Consider the following 18,017-nt stretch of genomic DNA (forward strand, 5'->3'; position numbering starts at 1 on the left):
CAGGGCATGGTGGTGTGTTCCTGTAATCCGAGCTACTTGGGAGTCTGAGGCAGGAGAATCGCTTGAACCTGGGAGGTGGAGGTTGCAGTGAGCCAAGATCATGCCATTGCACTCCAGCCTGGGTGACAGAGCAAGACTCTGTCTCAAAAAAAAAAAAAAAAAAAAAAAGTTTAAAATACGGCAAATAGTATCGTTACAAGGCTGGCAAACTCGTGTTCAACTGACAACTATTCTTCCTCCTTCCTTTTTTTTTTTTTTTTTTTTTTTTGAGACAGGGTCTTGCTCTGTCACCAGGCTGGAGTGCAGTGGCACAATCACTGTTCACTGCAGCCTTGAACTCCTGGTCTCAAGCAATCCTCCTGCCTCAGCTTCCTGAGTAGATGGGACCACAGGTCCATGCCACCATGCCCAGGTAATTTTTTTTTTGTACTTTTTTGTTGATATGGAGTTTTGCCTTGTTCCCCAGGCTGGTCTCGAACTCCTGAGCTCAAGGGATCTGCCCACCTTGGCCTCCCAAAGTGCTGGAATTACGGCGTGGGCCACCATGCCTGGCGAACAACTATTCTTAAATATATAAATTAAATGTAAAATTTGGGTAGTGTTAAGAAAGCTACCTAAAAGTTGCATTTTGGGTAGGTTTAGAAGATTCATGCCTCAACTAGTTTGAGTAATCTTGGTCAAGTGGCTGAATGTTTCCCATTAACTAAACTGTGATAACATCTGTCCCCCCTTATCTGTGGGGAACATGTTCCAAGACCCTCAGTGGATGCTGCAGATAATATTGAACCCTCTATGTACTATGTTTTTTCCTTACTGAGTTGGGAACTTCCACTTTTTCACTTAAAGGAAGCACTTTCCAGCTTCTTTTTGGCATACCCGAATTGCAGGCATCACCACTCTTGTGCTTTGGAGCCATTATTAAGTAAAATAAGGGTTACTTGAAACAAGCACTGCACTGTGATACCTTGATACCAGTTGATTTGATAGCAGAGACTGCTACTAAGTAACTAAAGGGCTGATAGTGTGTACAGTATGAACACACTGGACAAAGAGATGATTCATCGTAGGGGACCAGAGCAGGACAGTGTGAGATTTCCTCATGCTATTTGGAACAGTGCACAATTTAAACCATTTATTTCAGGAGTTTTCCATTTATTTTTGGACCATGGTTGACTGTCAGTTAAGTGAACCTCGGAAAGCAAAACTGCAGATGGGGGGTACTAATGTAATACATTCTTTCTTCTTTTCCTCTCTAGATTATAAATAGGAATCTCTGATGCTTACCTGCACCCAACTTATCTTTCATAGCCCTCACTACCACTGCCTCACTTTGACTGGTGAGTACACAGGAAATATTGATGAAAACAGGTGATGCCATCTGCTGGAAGGAAGTGAAGTTGACCACTCTTACAGAGTAGATGGCCAGGCCAGGAGTGAGGGGAGAGCGGCTATGGCCAGTGACCACTAGAACTGGGGAGCTGGAGATGACCTTGGAGAAAAGATAAAACCTTTTATTTAAAAGAAGAAAATCAGTTTTGTATCAGTATGTTCCAATCTCAAACATATACAGTACAATAATTGTCAAGATCTGGATTTCTAGCTAGCTGGCCGACAAACAATAAATCATTTACTTTTTTGTTGTTGTTTTGAGAGGGAGTCTCACTCTGTCACCCAGGCTGGAGTGCAGTGGCACAATCTCAGCTCACTGCAACCTCCGCCTCCCGGGTTCAAGCGATTCTCCTGCCTCAGCCTCCCGAGTAGCTGGGACTACAGGCGCCTGCCACCATGCCCAGCTAATTTTTGTACTTTTAGTAGAGACGAAGTTTCACCATGTTGGCCAGGATGATCTCGATCTTGTGATCCACCCACTGGGCCTCCCAAAGTGCTGGGATTACAAGCGTGAGCCACCACGCGCGGCCAATCGTTTACTTTTTACTCCTTTAGGTATGTTGACAAAGCTCATGACCTAGATTTTGGACTCTGGGAGTCTGCCTGGCATTATGAAGGAGACGGGTTTTCTTCATTTGATTTTGTCATTTCCCATGGTGATTTTTATTAGGTCACTTAGTAACTTCTTTTGCCCTTGAAGTGCACATGAAAAATATCTTTTCAAATTCTTGATCTCTTGTTCTGTTTTGGTTCAGTCCTTAACATACCTCTAGCTTCCCAAGAACTCTGTCCACTCCCAGTACTCTTATCTCTCCGATATCTTGCTTGTGGCTAAGAACCAATTCTGACTGGTTAATATAAAAGGCTGGGATGAAAGGAATGAGGATTCGTTGCATTCCATTCTTGCTACGTTCACTGACCAGTGTAGCCCACCCATAGACTGAGGTGTCAGCCACACTGAGGGCCTGTAGCAGCTCCTCTGACTGTGGTCGAACCTTGATTATGCAGATATAAACCCCTGAAAAAAAAAGAGGAAAAACTGATCAGGAAGGTTCAGAGGCTCTACTGAGCCAACTGAATTAGGATAGGAAGGAAAAACTGTGACATGCGAATTCAGCAAAAGAGAAAATGTGAATTTAGTTTTGAGTGTTCAATATCAGCACAATATTGGTCACTATGAGGAGGATACCAAATAAAAACAGTCCTAGAGAAACCACAACTGAATTTGTTTACTGAGAATACCATTCTTTCTTTTTTTTTGGAGACAGGGTCTCGTGCTGTCATGCAGGCTAGAGCACAGTGGCACGATCATGGCATTCTGCAGTCCTGACCTCCTAGGCTCCAGCGATCCTCCCACCTCAGCCTCCCGAGTAGCTGGGACTACAGGCATGAACCACCATGCCTGGCTAATTTTTGTATTTTTAGCTGAGGCGGGTGGATCACAAGGTCAAGAGTTCAAGTCCAGCCTGGCTAACATGGTGAAACCCCATCTCTACTAAAAATACAAGGATTAGCCGGGTGCGATGGTGGGTACCTGTAATCCCAGCTACTTGGGAGACTGAGGCAGGGAAATTGCTTGAACCTGGGAGATGGAGGTTGCAGTGAGCTGAGATCGCACCACTGCATTCCAGCTTGGGGACAGAGCAAGGCTCCGTTTCAAAAAAAAAAAATTTTTTTTGGTATTTTTTTTGTAGAGATGAGGCTTCACTATGTTGCCCAGGCTGGTCTAAAACTCCTGGGCTCAAGCCATCCTCCTGCCTTGGCCTCCCAAAGGGCTGGGTTTACAAGTGTGAGAAAGCGCCCCTGGCTAAGAATACCATTCTTATTCAACATGTCAGGGAATATTAAATGATATAACACATGCAGGGCACTTAAGAGCTGGGGATACAGAATGAAGGAGTCAGTGCTGGTGAACTCAGGAAAGGATTTGTGAAAGAAAGACAAGCTTTGAGCGTCATTAATAACTTACGCATCAGACCACCTCTTGGTGTCATTATTTTTAGTCAATGGTAGGAACTGTTTCTCTAGTTACCCATGCTTAATCCTTAGCTGTCTTCGTTTTTTTTTTTTTTAAAGACATAGAATTTCACACTGTTGCTCAGGTTGGAGTGCAGTGGCGCAATTCTACCTCACTGCAGCCTTAAACTCCTGGGTCCAAGTAATCCTCCCACCTCAGCCTCCCAAGTAGCTAGGACTCTAGGCATGTGCCACCATGCCTGGCTAATTTTTAATTTTTATTTATTATTATTATTTTATATATATTTTTGAGACGGAGTCTCATCCTGTTGCCCAGGCTGGAGTGCAGTGGTGCAATCTCAGCTCACTGCAAGCTCTGCCTCCGGGGTTCACGCCATTCTCCTGCCTCAGCCTCCCGAGTAGCTGGGACTACAGGTGTTCGCCACCACATCCGGCTAATTTTTGTATTTTTAGTAGAGACAGGGTTTCACTGTGTTAGCCAGGATGGTCTCGATCTCCTGACCTCGTGATCTGCCCGCCTCGGCCTCCCAAAGTGCTGGGATTACAGGCGTGAGCCACCATGCCTGGCCTATTTATTATTTTTGTAGAGACAGAGTCTTGCTCTTGCCCAGGCTGGAGTGCAGTGGCATGAACACAACTCACTGAAACCTTGAATTCTTGGGCTCAAGCAATCTTCCTGCCTCAGAGATAGGGCTACAGGTGCACGCCACCAGGCCTCGCTATTTTATTTTTTGAGAGACAAGGTCTTGCTATGTTGCCCAGGCTGGTTTCAAACTCCTGGGCTCAAGTGATCCTCCTGCTTCAGCCTCCTAAAACATTGGGATTATAGGCATGAGCCACTGCACCTGGCCTTAGTTGTCTTTACATCCTTTCCTTCATCCCTATATCCAGTCATTTCCAAATCTTGCTAACTCCTCCTCTGAAATGTCTCTGACATCTGCCTCTTCTTAGTATTTCTCTATTAGTCTGGTCTAGACCCTTATCAAAATGCATGCTTGGATTATTGCAGTTGGATAATTATGGATAATTAGTCTGGTCCAGACCCCTTAGTCTGGTCTAGACTCTTATCAATTCATGCTTGCGTTATTGCCCCTTCACAGGTATCCTTGCCTGTTATTCCACTTTTCTTTTTTTTCTTTTGAGACCAAGTCTCACTCTGTCACCCAGGTTGGAGTGTGGTGGTGTGATCTCAGCTCACTTCAAGCTCTGCCTCCCGGGTTCAAGTGATTCTCCTGCCTCAGCCTCCCACGTAGCTGGGATTACAGGCGCCCGACTAATTTTTGTATTTTTAGTAGAGGCAGAGTTCCACCACATTGGCCAGGCTGGTCTTGAACTCCTGACCTCAAATGATCTGCCCACCTCAGCCTCCCAAAGTGCTGGGATTACAGGCATGAGTCACCGTGTCCTGGTATTATTCCTCTTTTCTTTATTTGAGACAGGTTATCCATCTGTTGCCCAGGCTATAGTGCAGTGGTATGATCACGGCTCACTGCAGCCTTGAACTCTTGGGCTCAAGGGATTCTCCCACCTTGGCCTCCCAAGTAGCTGGGATTACAGGCATGAGCCACTGTGGCCAGGCTATTCCTCTTTCTCTTCTCTTTTTCTTTTTTTTTTTTTTTTTGAGATGGAGTCTTGCTCTACTGCCCAGGTTAGAGCACGGTGGCGTACTTTTGGCTCACTGCAACCTCCACCTCCTGAGTTCAAGCAGTTCTCCTATATGAGCCTCCTGAGTAGCTGGGATTACAGGTGTGCACCACCACGCCCGGTTAATTTTTGTATTTTTAGTAGAGACGGGGTTTCACCATGTTGGTCAGGCTGGTCTTGAACTCCTGACCTCGTGATCCACCCTCCTCGGCCTCCTAAAGTGCTGGGATTACAGGCGTGAGCCACCGTGCCCGGCCTCTTCTTTTCTTTTTCTTATCCATTCTATATACTGCCACTAAATCCTTAAAAACTGCTTTCATTTTTTATTTTATTTTATTTTATTTATTTTTATTTTTTTATTTTTTTTGAGATGGAGTCTTGTCTGTTGCCCAGGCAAGATGGAGTGCAGTGGCGTGATCTCGGCTCACTGCAACCTCCGCCTCCCCGGTTCAAGCAATTCTCCTGCCTCAGCCTCCCAAGTAGCTGGGACTACAGGCGTGAGCCACCAGGCCTGGCTAATTTTTGTATTTTTAGTAGAGTTGGGGTTTCACCACGTTGGCCAGGCTGGTCTCGAACACCTGACCTCAGGTGATCCACCTGCCTCAGCCTCCCAAAGTGCTTGGATTACAGGCCCAGTGTTTTTTGTTTTGTTTTGTTTTGTTTTGTTTTGTTTTTGAGACGGGGTTTCGCTCCTGTTGCCTAGGCTGGAGTGCAATGGCGTGATCTCAGCTCACCACAACTTCTGCCTCCTGGGTTCAAGCGATTCTCCTGCCTCAGCCTCCCGAGTAGCTGGGATTACAGGTATGCACCACCATGCCTGGCTAATTTTGTATTTTTGTATTTTTTTTCTTTTTTTGTTGAGACAGAGTTTTGCTCTTGCTGCCCAGGCTGGAGTGCAATGGTGTGATCTCGGCTCACCACAATCTCCCCCTCCCGGGTTCAAGCAATTCTCCTGCCTCAGCCTCCCGAATGGCTAGGATTACAGGCATGTGCCACCACACCTGGCTAATTTTGTATTTTTAGTAGAGACGGGGTTTCTCCACGTTGGTAAGGCTGGTCTCGAACTCCCGACCTCAGGTAATCTGCCCGCCTCAGTCTCCCAAAGTGCTGGAATTACAGGCATGAGCCACCACGCCCTGCCCTAATTTTGTATTTTTAGTAGAGATGGGGTTGCTCCATGTTGGTCATGCTGGTCTTGAACTCCCAACCTCAGGTGATCTGCCCACCTCAGCCTCCCAAAGTGTTGGGATTACAGGCGTGAGCCACCGCGCCTGGCCAAAAACTGCCTTCATTTTTATTTTATTTATTTATTTATTTATTTAGACAGAATCTTGCTCTGTCACCAAGGCTAGGGTGTAGTGGCATTATCATGGCTCACTGCAGCCTCAACCTCCTGGGCCCAAGTGATTTCATCTTATTTTTGGGGGAAAAAAACAAACCAAACCAAAACTAAAACAAACTTCTCTAGGGCCCTATATTGCCTGGAATGTCCTGTTCTCTTCACATCTAGTTCACTCTTAATCATACTTCTAAAGGTCATTCCCTCTGTAAAACCTTACTTATTTTTGCCTCAGGTTTCATGTAGATACTCCTCCTTTCTTTCTGCTTTCTTTTTATTTATTTATTTATTTATTTTTCTGAGATGGAGTCTCACTCTTATCGCCTAAGCTGGAGTGCAATGGCGTGATCTCGGCTCACTGCAAACTCCGCCTCCTGGGTTCAAGCAATTCTCCTGCCTCAGCCTCCCGAATAGCTGGGATTACAGGCATGTGCCACCACACCTGGCTAATTTTGTATTTTTAGTAGAGACCGGGTTTCCCCATGTTGGTGAGGCTGGTGGTGAACTCCCGACCTCAGGTGATCCGCCCGCCTCAGCCTCCCAAAGTGCTGGGATTACAGGCGTGAGCCACCGCACCTGGCCTGTATTTTTTTCTTTCTATCTATCTATCTATCTATCTATCTATCTATCTATCTATCTATCTATCTATCTATTGAGAGACAGAGTCTCGCACTGTCGCCTAGGCTGGTGTGCAGTGGCATGATCTTGGCTCACTGCAAGCTCTGCCTCCTGGGTTCACGCCATTCTCCTGCCTCAGCCTCCTGAGTAGCTGGGACTATAGGCACCCACCACCACGCCTGGCTAATTTTTTGTATTTTTTTTAGTGGAGAGGGGGTTTCACCTTGTTAGCCAGGATGGTCTCGATCTCCTGACCTCATGATCCGCCCACTTTGGCCTCCCAAAGTGCTGGGATTACAGGCGTGACCCACCACGCCCGGCCTTATTTATTTATTTTTGAGACGGAGTCTCACTCTGTTGCCTAGGCTGGAGTGCAGTGGCACGATTTTGGCTCACTGAAACCTCTGCCTCCTGGATTCAAGTGATTCTCCTGCCTCAGCCTCCCGAGTAGCTGGGACTACAGGTGCCTGCCACCATGCCTGGCTAATTTTTGTATTTTTAGCAGAGATGGGGTTTCACCATGTTGGCCAGGCTGGTCTCAAACATCTGACCTCAAGTAATTTGTCTGCCATGGCCTCCCTAAGGGCTGGGATTATAAGCATGAGCCACTGCACCTGGCCTGATTTATTTTTTCATCAATAAGTTGAAGTCACGAACATATATGTGTCTATCCTGTAACTCATCACCTGGTAGGGTAACACTAAAAGTTAAAAGGTTTAGGCTGGACATGGTGGTTCGTGCCTATAATCCCAGCACTTTGGGAGGCCGAAGTGGATCACTTGAGGCTAGGAGTTTGAGACCAGCCTGAGCAACATAGGGAGATCCTGTCCCTACACAAACAAACAAACAAAATAAAGAAACAAAAATGGCTGGGTGCGGTGGCTCACGCCTGTAATCCCAACACATTGGGATGCTGAGGCGGGTGGATCATGAGGTCAGGAGTTCGAGACCAGACCAGCCTGACCAACATTGTGAAACCCCATCTCTACTAAAACTACAAAAATTATCTGGGCATGGTGACATGCGCCTGTAATCCCAGCTACTCAGGAGGCTGAGGCAGGAGAATAGCTTGTAACCGGGAGGCAGAGGTTGCAGTGAGCTGAGATCGTACCACTACAATCCAGTCTGGGAGACAGAGTGAGGCTCCATCTCAAAAACAAAACAAAACAAAACAAAAAAACAAACAAACCAAAAATTACTTTTCTTTGTTACTCCACATCTTCTCCTGCTATCAGGTATTATAAACAGTTTGTTGAATGAACCTTCCTTCAGTGGTTGCTAATGGCCCAAACCATTCAGACTGCCTGATCTAGCATTAGAGGTTCTCTCATGATGAAGCACTACCTTATTTATACCTTACTTTTTTTTTTTTTTTTTTTGAGATATAGTCTTGCCCAGTCTGGAGTGCAGTGGCGTGATTTTGGTTCACTGCAACTTCCATCTCCCGGTTCAGGCAATTCTCCCTGCCTCAGTCTCCCCAGTAGTTGGGATTACAGGTGCCTCCTACCACGCCTGGTTAATTTTTGTATTTTTAGTAGAGATGGGGGTTTCATCATGTTGGCCAGGGTGGTCTCCGAAGCCCTGACCTCAGGTGATGCGCCTGCCTCGGCCTCCCAAAGTACTGGGATTACAGGTGTGAGCCACTGCGCCCGGCCCTATACCTTACATTTGATATGAATCCTTTCATTTTTAGATAAGCTGATTTACATATAGTCATCCTAACATCATGCCTATTTCCACTTTTCACTTGTTAATCCTATTCTTTAATTTGGAGTATCTTTCAGTTCAACAAAACATCCAAACACTGTGCTACATGCTGGGAATGCAAGATGAATGAGACATAATGCAGAGCCTCACAGAGTTAATGGGGACTAACAAGAAAATAGTAAATTGTAATAGAAAAGCACAGGGTATTCTAGGAGGCATGTGTTAAAAATTATTTGAATAGGGCTGGGGGCAGTGGGCTTAACACCTGTAATTCCAGCACTTTGGGAGGCTGAGGCAGGAAGATTGCTTGAGGCCAGGAGTTTGAGACCAGCCTGGGCAATATAGGAAGATCATGTCGCTTTAAAAAAAAAAAAAAAGGCATAATGTCATGTGCCTGTAGTCCTAGCTACTCAGGAGGCTGAGGCAGGGGAATTGCTTGAGACTAGGAGTTTAAGATTACAGTGAGCTATGATCACACCATTACACTCCAGCCTTAGGCAACACAGCAAGACCCTGTCTCAAAAAAAAAAAAAAAAAAAAAAAAAAAAGAGTTGAATGGGTTGAATAAAAGTGTTGCCTGAGAAAAATTCCACAGTTATATATCAGATGAAACTACAGATATAAAAGCAGTCAAATAAGAATGGGACAATTGTACAAATAGATAAACAGAATGGGGAAACCAGAGTCAACTGGTGTAACCTACCTTTCTCCATACTGAAATCTGAATGGACATGAAAGACTTTACTTGCTGGAATGTCTAGCAAAGTATTACTGAACTGTACATGGCACAGCATGAGGGTTGCTGGAAGAAGTACTTTTGTAACGGCCAAGGCCTGGTTTGGGGTACAGAATCCTGAAAAGCAGAAAAGAGGTAAATAGCTTTGTCACTAACAAGAATTTGTAAAAAGAGACCATTATACGGCGGCAACTTTGGATCATAAAAAAACATAAGCAAGAAAGAGGGTCAATTATGGCTGGTTTGCCCACCTCTGCTTCAATCAAGGTGAAAGAATAGTGTGAGACCCTTGCATTCTAATTTGTGAATGACTACAGTGGGGCTTCCATTATCAATATCATACATAGGTGGTGTCTTTTTTCAAAGATTTTTTTTGAATTCGTCAGTGGGAGTAAAAAAGATTACAGGGAAGTTAGAAATCTATTAAAAATAGGCCGGGCGAGGTGGCTCATACCTGTAATCCCAGCACTTCAGGAAGCCGAGGCAGGCGGATCACCTAAGGTCGAGAGTTCAAGACCAGCCTGACCAACATGGAGAAACTCCATCTCTACTAAAAATACAAAATTAGCTGGGGGTGGTGGTGCACACCTGTAATCCTAGCTACTTGGGAAGCTGAGGCAGGAGAATCGACTGAACCCAGGAGGCGGAAGTTGCGGTGAGCCGAGATTGTGCCATTGCACTCCAGCCTGGGCAACAAGAGCGAAACTCCATCTCAAATAGATAAATAAATAAAAATAAAGCAGTACAGTTGGGAGGTGGCTTTTAGGTCTAGGATAATTTGTTTTTCATATACAATATTGTAATACAATTACAATATAATTCAAGCCCCAAGCCCCTAGAACTTCATCACAAGTGGTACCTTAAGAGGAATCATATAGACAGCAAGAAGTGGACTGTTGTTATCATTGGGTCAGCTGCAATGGGTGGTATTCTTCTTGAAAAATCTTCAGCAAAATCAAAGGGACTGATGCATGAGGTTTCTCAATAAAATAAGTAGTGATTTTAGAAAGATTCTGGGGAATAAAACGGCAGTCCGTTGGCTGGGTGTGGTGGCTCAAGCTTGTAATCCCAGCACTTTGGGAGGCCGAGGCGGGCTGATCACCTGAGGTCAGGAGTTCGAGACCAGCCTGGCCAACATGGTGAAACCCCGCCTCTACTAATAATACAAAAGTTAGCTGGGCATGGTAGCATGTGCCTGTAGTCCCCGCTACTCAGGAGGCTGAGGCAGGAGAATTGCTTGAACCCAGGAGGCGGATGTTGCGGTGAGCCGAGATCACACCACTGCACTCCAGCCTGGGCGACAGAGCAAGACTCCATCTCAAAAAAAAAAAAAAAAAAAAAGTCTGTTTCTAAAATCGTTAATTTGGACAACAGTGGGTGAATATGTTACAAAGAAACATTTAGTGTTTTTTATCTATAAAAGAACCTGGGAAATTTTAAAGATAAAATATTCTTTACTTATTTATCTATCTTTGTATTTATAATAAAATCAAATAGCTAATTTGAAAAAAAATATGTTAAATGCTTGAAGAACAAAACGCAAATAGAATTAAAATTCTCTCTCTTTTTTTTTTTTTTTGAGATGGAGTCTTGCTCTGTCGCCCAGGCTAGGGTGCAGTGGTGTGATCTCAGCTCACTGCAACCTCTGTCTCCCAGATTCAAGCAATTCTCCTGCCTCAGCCTCCCAAGTAGCTGGGATTACAGGCACCCACCACTGCACCCGGCTAATTTTTGTATTTTTAGTAGAGACAGAGTTTCACCATCTTAGCCAAGCTGGTCTCGAACTCCTGACCTTGTGATCCACCCGCCTCAGCTTCCCAAAGTGCTGGTATTACGGGTGTGAGCCACCGCTCCCGGCCATCTATTTTTTTTTTTTTTTTTGAGAGATGGGGTCTTGCTCTGTTGCCCAGGCTGGTCTCAAACTCCTGGTCCGAAGCGATCCTCCCACCACAGCGTCCTAAATAATTGGTATTACAGTCATGAGCCACCACTCCAGAGTCCTAAAATTACCTTAAGTGGTTTTTTTTTTTTTGAGATGGAGTCTTACTCTGTCACCCAGGCTGGAGTCCGGTGGTGCGATCTTGGCTCATTCTAACCTCTGCTTCCTGGGTTCAAGCGATTCTCTTGCCTCAGACTCCAAGTAGCTGGGATTATAGGCGCACACCACCACACCCAGGTAGTTTTTGTATTTTTAGTAGAGACGGGGTTTCACCATGTTGGTCAGGCTGGTCTTGAACTCCCAACCTCAGGTGATCTGCCTGCCTCAGCCTCCCAAAGTGCTGGGATTACAGGTGTAAGCCACCATGCCCGGCCTAAAATTTGTATTTTTAAAACTAGAAAGACAATAGTGACTAGGATGAGCCTATTTTAAAACCTTAGTCTTGTCATAATTTCTGAGATCTCATAGAGCTCTATGATTTATTTGTCAAGATGGAGTCAGTTTTGAAATAAAAAGAAAATCTGGATTACTAATCCAAAGGGATAAATGAATTGAGGGAAAATGAGAAAGATAAGAACAATCACTGAAACCATAAAGAGATTCCTGACCTTTAAGATTGACACCATTTCTGCCAGTGGTGATGAAGAGCTTGAATACAGTTGAATTGAGGGTGTTGGTGAGATAAGTCTTGAGGTCATAACTGAGCATTAATCTTGATGATGCATTGACCACCACCTGTCAGCAAATCAAAGGAAAATCTGCACCTAAGTTCCTAGAGAATCTGATTCCTTCCAGATCCACCCCTCATAACTTATTTAACCAAAAGTATCTGTTTCACACAAGCACAAATTGCCCATCTCATGACCACATATTTGAGAACAACAAAATCTGTTTGCCTTTGAAAACAAAATAACTTTTTTGTTTTTTTGAGTCAGGGTCTTGCTCTGTCACCCAGGCTGGAGTGCAATGGCATGATCATGGCTGACTGAAGCCTCAAATTCCTAGGCTCAAGCAATCCTCCTGTCTCAGCCTCTAGAGAAGCTGGGACTACAGGTATGTGTCACCATGCCTAGCCAAAAAACGACGGGGTCTTGGCCGGGCACAGTGGCTCACGTCTATAATCCCAGCACTTTGGGAGGCCGAGGTGGATGGATCACGAGGTCAGTAAATCAAGACCATCCTGGCTAACACAGTGAAACCCCGTCTCTACTACAAAATACAAAAAATTAGCTGCGCCTGGTGGCGGGTGCCTGTAATCCCAGCTACTCAGGAGGCTGAGGCAGGAGAATGGTGTGAACCCAGGAGGCGGAGCTTGCAGTGAGTGGAGATGGCACCACTGCACTCCAGCCTGGGCGACAGAACGAGACAAAAAAAAAAAAAAAAAAAAAAAAAAAGACGGGGTCTCACTATGTTGTCCCGGGTGTTCTCGAACTCCTGGCCTCAAGCCATCCTTCCACCTTGGCCTCCCAAAGTGCTGAGATTACAGGCATAAGCTACCATGCCCAGCCCCAAAATAACATTTTTTCCAGAAGGAAGTCTTGGGTCCAATTATTCCTTCAGACATATCTTCCCTTTGTATGACTCCCTATTAAAATGCCTTTGAGGCCAGGTGTGGTGGCTCATGCCTGTAATCCCAGCACTCTGGGAGGCTGAGGCAGGTGGATCACTTGAGGTCAGGAATTTGAGACCAGCCTGGCCAGCAAGGCGAAATCCCACCTCTACTAAAAATACAAAAATTAGCCAGGCATGTTGGCGCGTGCCTGTAATCCCAGCTACTAGGGAGGCTGAGGCAGGAGAATCACTTGAACTTGGGAGGTGGAGTCTGCAGTGAGCCGAGATTGTGCCATTGCACTCCAGCCTGGGTGACAGAGTGAGACTCCATCTCAAAAAACAAACAAACAAACATACACACACACAAACACAAAACAACTGTAACTTTCTTTAGGACATTTTCTCTTTCTCTCTGGTTGTATATAATCTCAATCTTTTCTGAAACCTCAAAGTACATTTTTTTTTCTCAAGAATACTTGTAGTGTTCTGCCTCATATTGTAAGTTTTTGTTTGTTTGTTTGTTTGTTTTTAAGATGGAGTCTTGCTCTGTCACCCAGGCTACAGAGCACTGGTGCAATCTCAGCTCACTGCAGCCTCTGCCTCCCGGGTTCCAGCAGTTCTTCTGCTTCAGCCTCCCAAGTAGCTGGGATTACAGGCATGTGCCACCATGCCTGGCTGATTTTTTGTATCTTTAGTAGAAATGGGATTTCACCATGTTGGCCAGGCTGGTCTCAAACTCCTGACCTCAAGTGATCCACTGACCTCAGCCTCTAAAAGTGCTGGCATTACAGGTGTGAGCCACCATGCCCAGCCCTTAATATTTTAAATTTAAGTGCAATATACTCTACATTCTCCTTAGTATTACCACAGGTTTTTAAAATCCAAGAACCTTAAAACCCAAATTAGTTACATTAATAGTTTAATAAAGAAAGGAATTTTGTCTTTTTCATATTTGTATTTCTGGAGGTCAGCACAATGCCTGACACTTAATAGGCTTCAATGAGTATCTGCTAATTAGTGAATAATTAAATGAGGATTCTACAAAGTACACAAATTAGAATAGGAGTAACCTTTTGACTTCCCTGTAGCATCTAACACCACAACCATTTCCTCCTTTGCCTTCTATGACACTCTTTCTCTTTGCTTTTCTAGTTCCTAATCCCTTCTCAGTCTCTTTTTCTAGTACTCGTTTCATGCTACCTCTGTCCTTGAACCTCTTATCTGCTTATAATACAAGTTCTTTTTGGATGTTATCCAAATTTTCCCTCTCTACCCTTATTTATTTTGTATTGAAGTTACCCTGATTTATTCATTAGTCTTCAAACACAACATGTACTTTTACTTGCCTTTTGTAATTATTTGTGCCATATATGTAATTGTTTATGTCACCACTAGACTATGAGCTCCTTAAAACAAGGTACCAGATATGATATGGACACATATTGAGTAATTTACTCATCTGTAAAGTTGGGGCCAGGTGCAGTGACTCACATCTGCAATCCTAGCACTTTGGGAGGCTGAGGCAGGCAGCTCATTTGAGGCCAGGAGTTTGACACCAGCCTGGCCAACATGGCAAAACCCTGTCTCTACTAAAAATACAAAAATTAGCTGGGTGTGGTGGCTCATACCTGTAGTCCCAGTTACTTGGGAGGCTGAGGCATGAGAATTGCTTGAACCTGGAAGGTGGAGATTGCAGTGACCAGAGATTGTGCCATTGCACTCCAGCCTGGGCAACAGAGTGAGATTCGGTTATAAAAATAAATAAATACATAAAATAAAACACAGTTGGGATAATACTTTTTTTTTTTTTGAAACAGAGTCTCGCTCTGTCGCCCCAGCTGGAGTGCAGTGGCCGGATCTCAGCTCACCGCAAGCTCCGCCTCCTGGGTTTATGCCATTCTCCTGCCTCAGCCTCCCGAGTTGCTGGGACTACAGGCACCTGCCACCACACCCGACTAGTTTTTTGTATTTTTTTAAGTAGAGACGGGGTTTCACTGTGTTAGCCAGGATGGTCTCGATCTCCTGACCTCGTGATCCGCCCATCTCGCCCTCCCAAAGTGCTGGGATTACAGGCTTGAGCCACCACGCCCAGCTGATAATACTTTTTTTTTTTTTTCAACTTTTATTTTAAGTTCCAGGTTACATGTGCAGGATGTGCAGGTTTGTTACATAGGTTAATGTGTGCCATGGTGGTTTGCTGCATAGATCAACCTGTCACCCAGGTATTAAGCCCAGCATCCATTAGTTATTCTTCCTGATGCTCTCCCTCCCTCCATGCCCCCCATATTTACTTTGCAGAGTTAAAAGTGATACGATTAAAAGTGATAGGTGTACCGGATGTTAAAAAAAAAAAAAAAAAAAGACTGGGCTAGATGTGGCGGTACACACCTGTAATCCCAGCACTTTAGGAGGCTGAGGCAGATAGAACACTTGAGGTCAGGAGTTTGAGACCAGCCTGGCCAACATGGTGAAACCCTGTCTCTACTAAAATACAAAAATTAGCTAGGTGTGGTGGCAGGTGCCTGTAATCCCTGCTACTTTGGAGTCTGAGGTAGGAGAATTGCTTGAATCCAGGAGGCGAAGGTTGCAGTGAGCCAAGATTCAGCCACTGCATTCCAGCTTGGGCGGCAGAGACTCTGTCTCAAAACACAAACACACACATGCACCACCCCCCCAAAATTAGCCGAGTGTGGTGGTGTGTACCTGTGGTCCCAGTTACTTGGGAGACTGAGGTGGGAGGATCACTTGAGCCTAGGAGGTGGAGGTTGCAGTGATCCGAGATAACACCCACTGCATTCCAGCCTGGGCAACACAGCAAGACCCTGTCTCAAAAAAAAAAAAAAAAAGATGGCCAGGCGCAGTGGCTCATGCCTATAATCCTAGCACTTTGGGAGGCTGAGGCAGAAAGATCACCTGAATCCAGGAGTTTGAGACCAGACTGGACAACATAGCGAGACCCTGTCTCTGCAAAAAAATAAATATAATTAGCCAGGTATGCTGGCACACGCTTGTGGTCCTGCTACTTTGGAGGCTGAGGCAGGAGGATGGCTTGAATCCAGGAGTTTGAGGCTGCAGTGAGCCATGATTGCATCATTGTACTGCAGCCCGAGCAACAGTGAGACACTATCTTTTAAAAAAAAAAAAAAAAGAGATGAGAAGCGCCAAGCCCATAGTAGATACACAAAAAGTTATAGCTACCATGTTTGAGGAATGAAAAAAGAGTAATAAAGAAGTGCTTTGGGCAAAGAGGAAGGAGACATTACATATATTTAAGAGGGGAATAGAAATTTTTTTTTTTTTTTTTTGAGTCAGAGTCTCGCACTGTTGCCCAGGCTGGAGTGCAGTGGCGTGATCTCGGCTCACTACAAGCTCCACCTCCCGGGTTCACGCCATTCTCCTGCCTCAGCCTCCTGAGTAGCTGGGACTACAGGCGCCTGCCACCATGCCTGGCTAATTTTTTGTATTTTTAGTAGAGATGGGGTTTCACTATGTTAGCCAGGATCATCTCGATCTCCTGACCTCGTGATCCGCCCACCTCGGCCTCCCAAAGTGCTGGGATTACAGGCGTGAGCCACCTCGCCCGGCCGAAAATATTTAATTAAAAAAAAAATTCCTTTACTTGTTTACCTATCTCACCTACTGAAGAATATTACTCCCTCCAGCAATCCTCTGACTTAGATCAAATTTCGTTTCACTGAATCATTCCCAATTCACTATTTCTCTTATTAAAAAAAAAATCCACAAAACAAACTCTTAACCCCAACTCCTTAAAAGAGCTTTCTATATTTGCTGTCTCCAAGTCTTTTTATCCAATTCTCCAATCAAACATTCATTCAGGTCACTCTGGGCGCAGTGGCTCATGCCTGTAATCCCAGCACTTTGGGAGGCTGAGGCAAATACTTTCTTCACTTGCCTTCCAGGATACCCGTATCTCTAGATTTTCCTCCCATTTCACTGGTTGTTTCTTTCTTTTTTTTTTTTTTGAGACGGAGTCTCACTCTGTTGCCCTGGCTGGAGTGCAATGGCATGATCTTGGCTCACTGCAACCTCTGCCTCCTGGGTTCAAGCGATTCTCCTACCTCAGCCTCCTGAGTAGCTGGGGTTGCAGCTGTGTGCCACCATGCCCAGCTAATTTTTGTATTTTTAGTAGAGATGGGGGTTTCACCATGTTCGTCAGGCTGGGTCTCGAACTTCTGACCTTGTGATCTGCCTGCCTTGGTCTCCCAAGGTGCTGGGATCACAGGCTCAAGCCATGGCGCCCAGCCTGGTTGTTTCTTATAAGTCTTTCTTATTGGTTCTTCTCTCAGAGCTCCCTTTTTCCCTTTTGTTTCTTTCTTTTTCCATTTGCCACTAATCAAAAGGCAATCAGAACTCTTAAGATTGAAGTGCTCCCAGAACTTAGTACTTAGATCTTTTTTCTATATATATATATTTTTTTGAGACCGACTGTCACTCTTTTGCCCAGGCGGGAGTGCAGTGGCTTGATGTTAGCTCACTGCAACATTCACCTTCCAGGTTCAAGCGATTCTCGTGCTTCAGCCTCCTGAGTAGCTGGGACTACAGGCGGCAGCCACCAGGCCCGGCTAATTTTTGTATTTTTAGTAGAGACGGGGTTTCACCATGTTGGCCAGGCTGGTCTCGAACTCTTGACCTTAGGTGATCCTCCCACTTTGGCCTCCCAAAGTGCTGGGATTACAGATGTGAGCCACCACACCTGGCCTTTTTTCTATTTTACGCTCATTCTTTTGGTGATCTAATGGCCTTAAATATCTCTATTCCAATGAGTCCCAGACTTTTATATCCAGCTACCTCAACATATCCAGTTGACATTTAAGAGACATATCCAGTTTTACATATCCAAAGCTGACTGTTTTTCCCTCCAAAACTGTTCCACCTACAGTCTTCCCCATTTCAGTTGACGGTAATGCTGTCCTTTCAGCTGTTCAACCAAAAACCTGAATCATTCTGGATTTTCTTATGTTCTAGATATAATCTGTGAGGAAACTCTATTGGCTCTACCTATAAAATATACCTAGAATCTGGTCAACTTCTTACTACCTCCTCTGTCACCACCCTGATCTGCCAACATATGTCACCTGGATTAGGGCAGTAGACTC

The 18,017-nt window shown here is 44.9% G+C and overlaps 2 protein-coding genes across 2 annotated transcripts in view; one reads left to right on the forward strand and one right to left on the reverse strand.

Annotated features, from left to right (window-relative positions):
* UBAP2L (ubiquitin associated protein 2 like) overlaps positions 1–18,017 on the forward strand; it is a 340,775-nt gene that overhangs the window by 59,909 nt on the left and 262,849 nt on the right. The gene's annotated exons all lie outside the window — the stretch shown is intronic.
* Positions 1–18,017, reverse strand: part of NUP210L (nucleoporin 210 like) — a 160,761-nt gene that overhangs the window by 7,455 nt on the left and 135,289 nt on the right. Inside the window, exons 34-37 of the mRNA XM_050752318.1 lie at positions 11,958–12,084; positions 9,378–9,527; positions 2,157–2,407; positions 1,285–1,489 (exon numbers count right to left, since the gene is read on the reverse strand). Of these exons, the coding sequence (XP_050608275.1) occupies positions 1,285–1,489; positions 2,157–2,407; positions 9,378–9,527; positions 11,958–12,084 (733 nt within the window). The remainder of the gene's footprint in view (positions 1–1,284; positions 1,490–2,156; positions 2,408–9,377; positions 9,528–11,957; positions 12,085–18,017) is intronic.

Source organism: Macaca thibetana, chromosome 1 (genome assembly GCF_024542745.1).
Source record: "Macaca thibetana thibetana isolate TM-01 chromosome 1, ASM2454274v1, whole genome shotgun sequence".
In the NCBI taxonomy this organism is placed as follows: Eukaryota; Metazoa; Chordata; class Mammalia; order Primates; family Cercopithecidae; genus Macaca; species Macaca thibetana.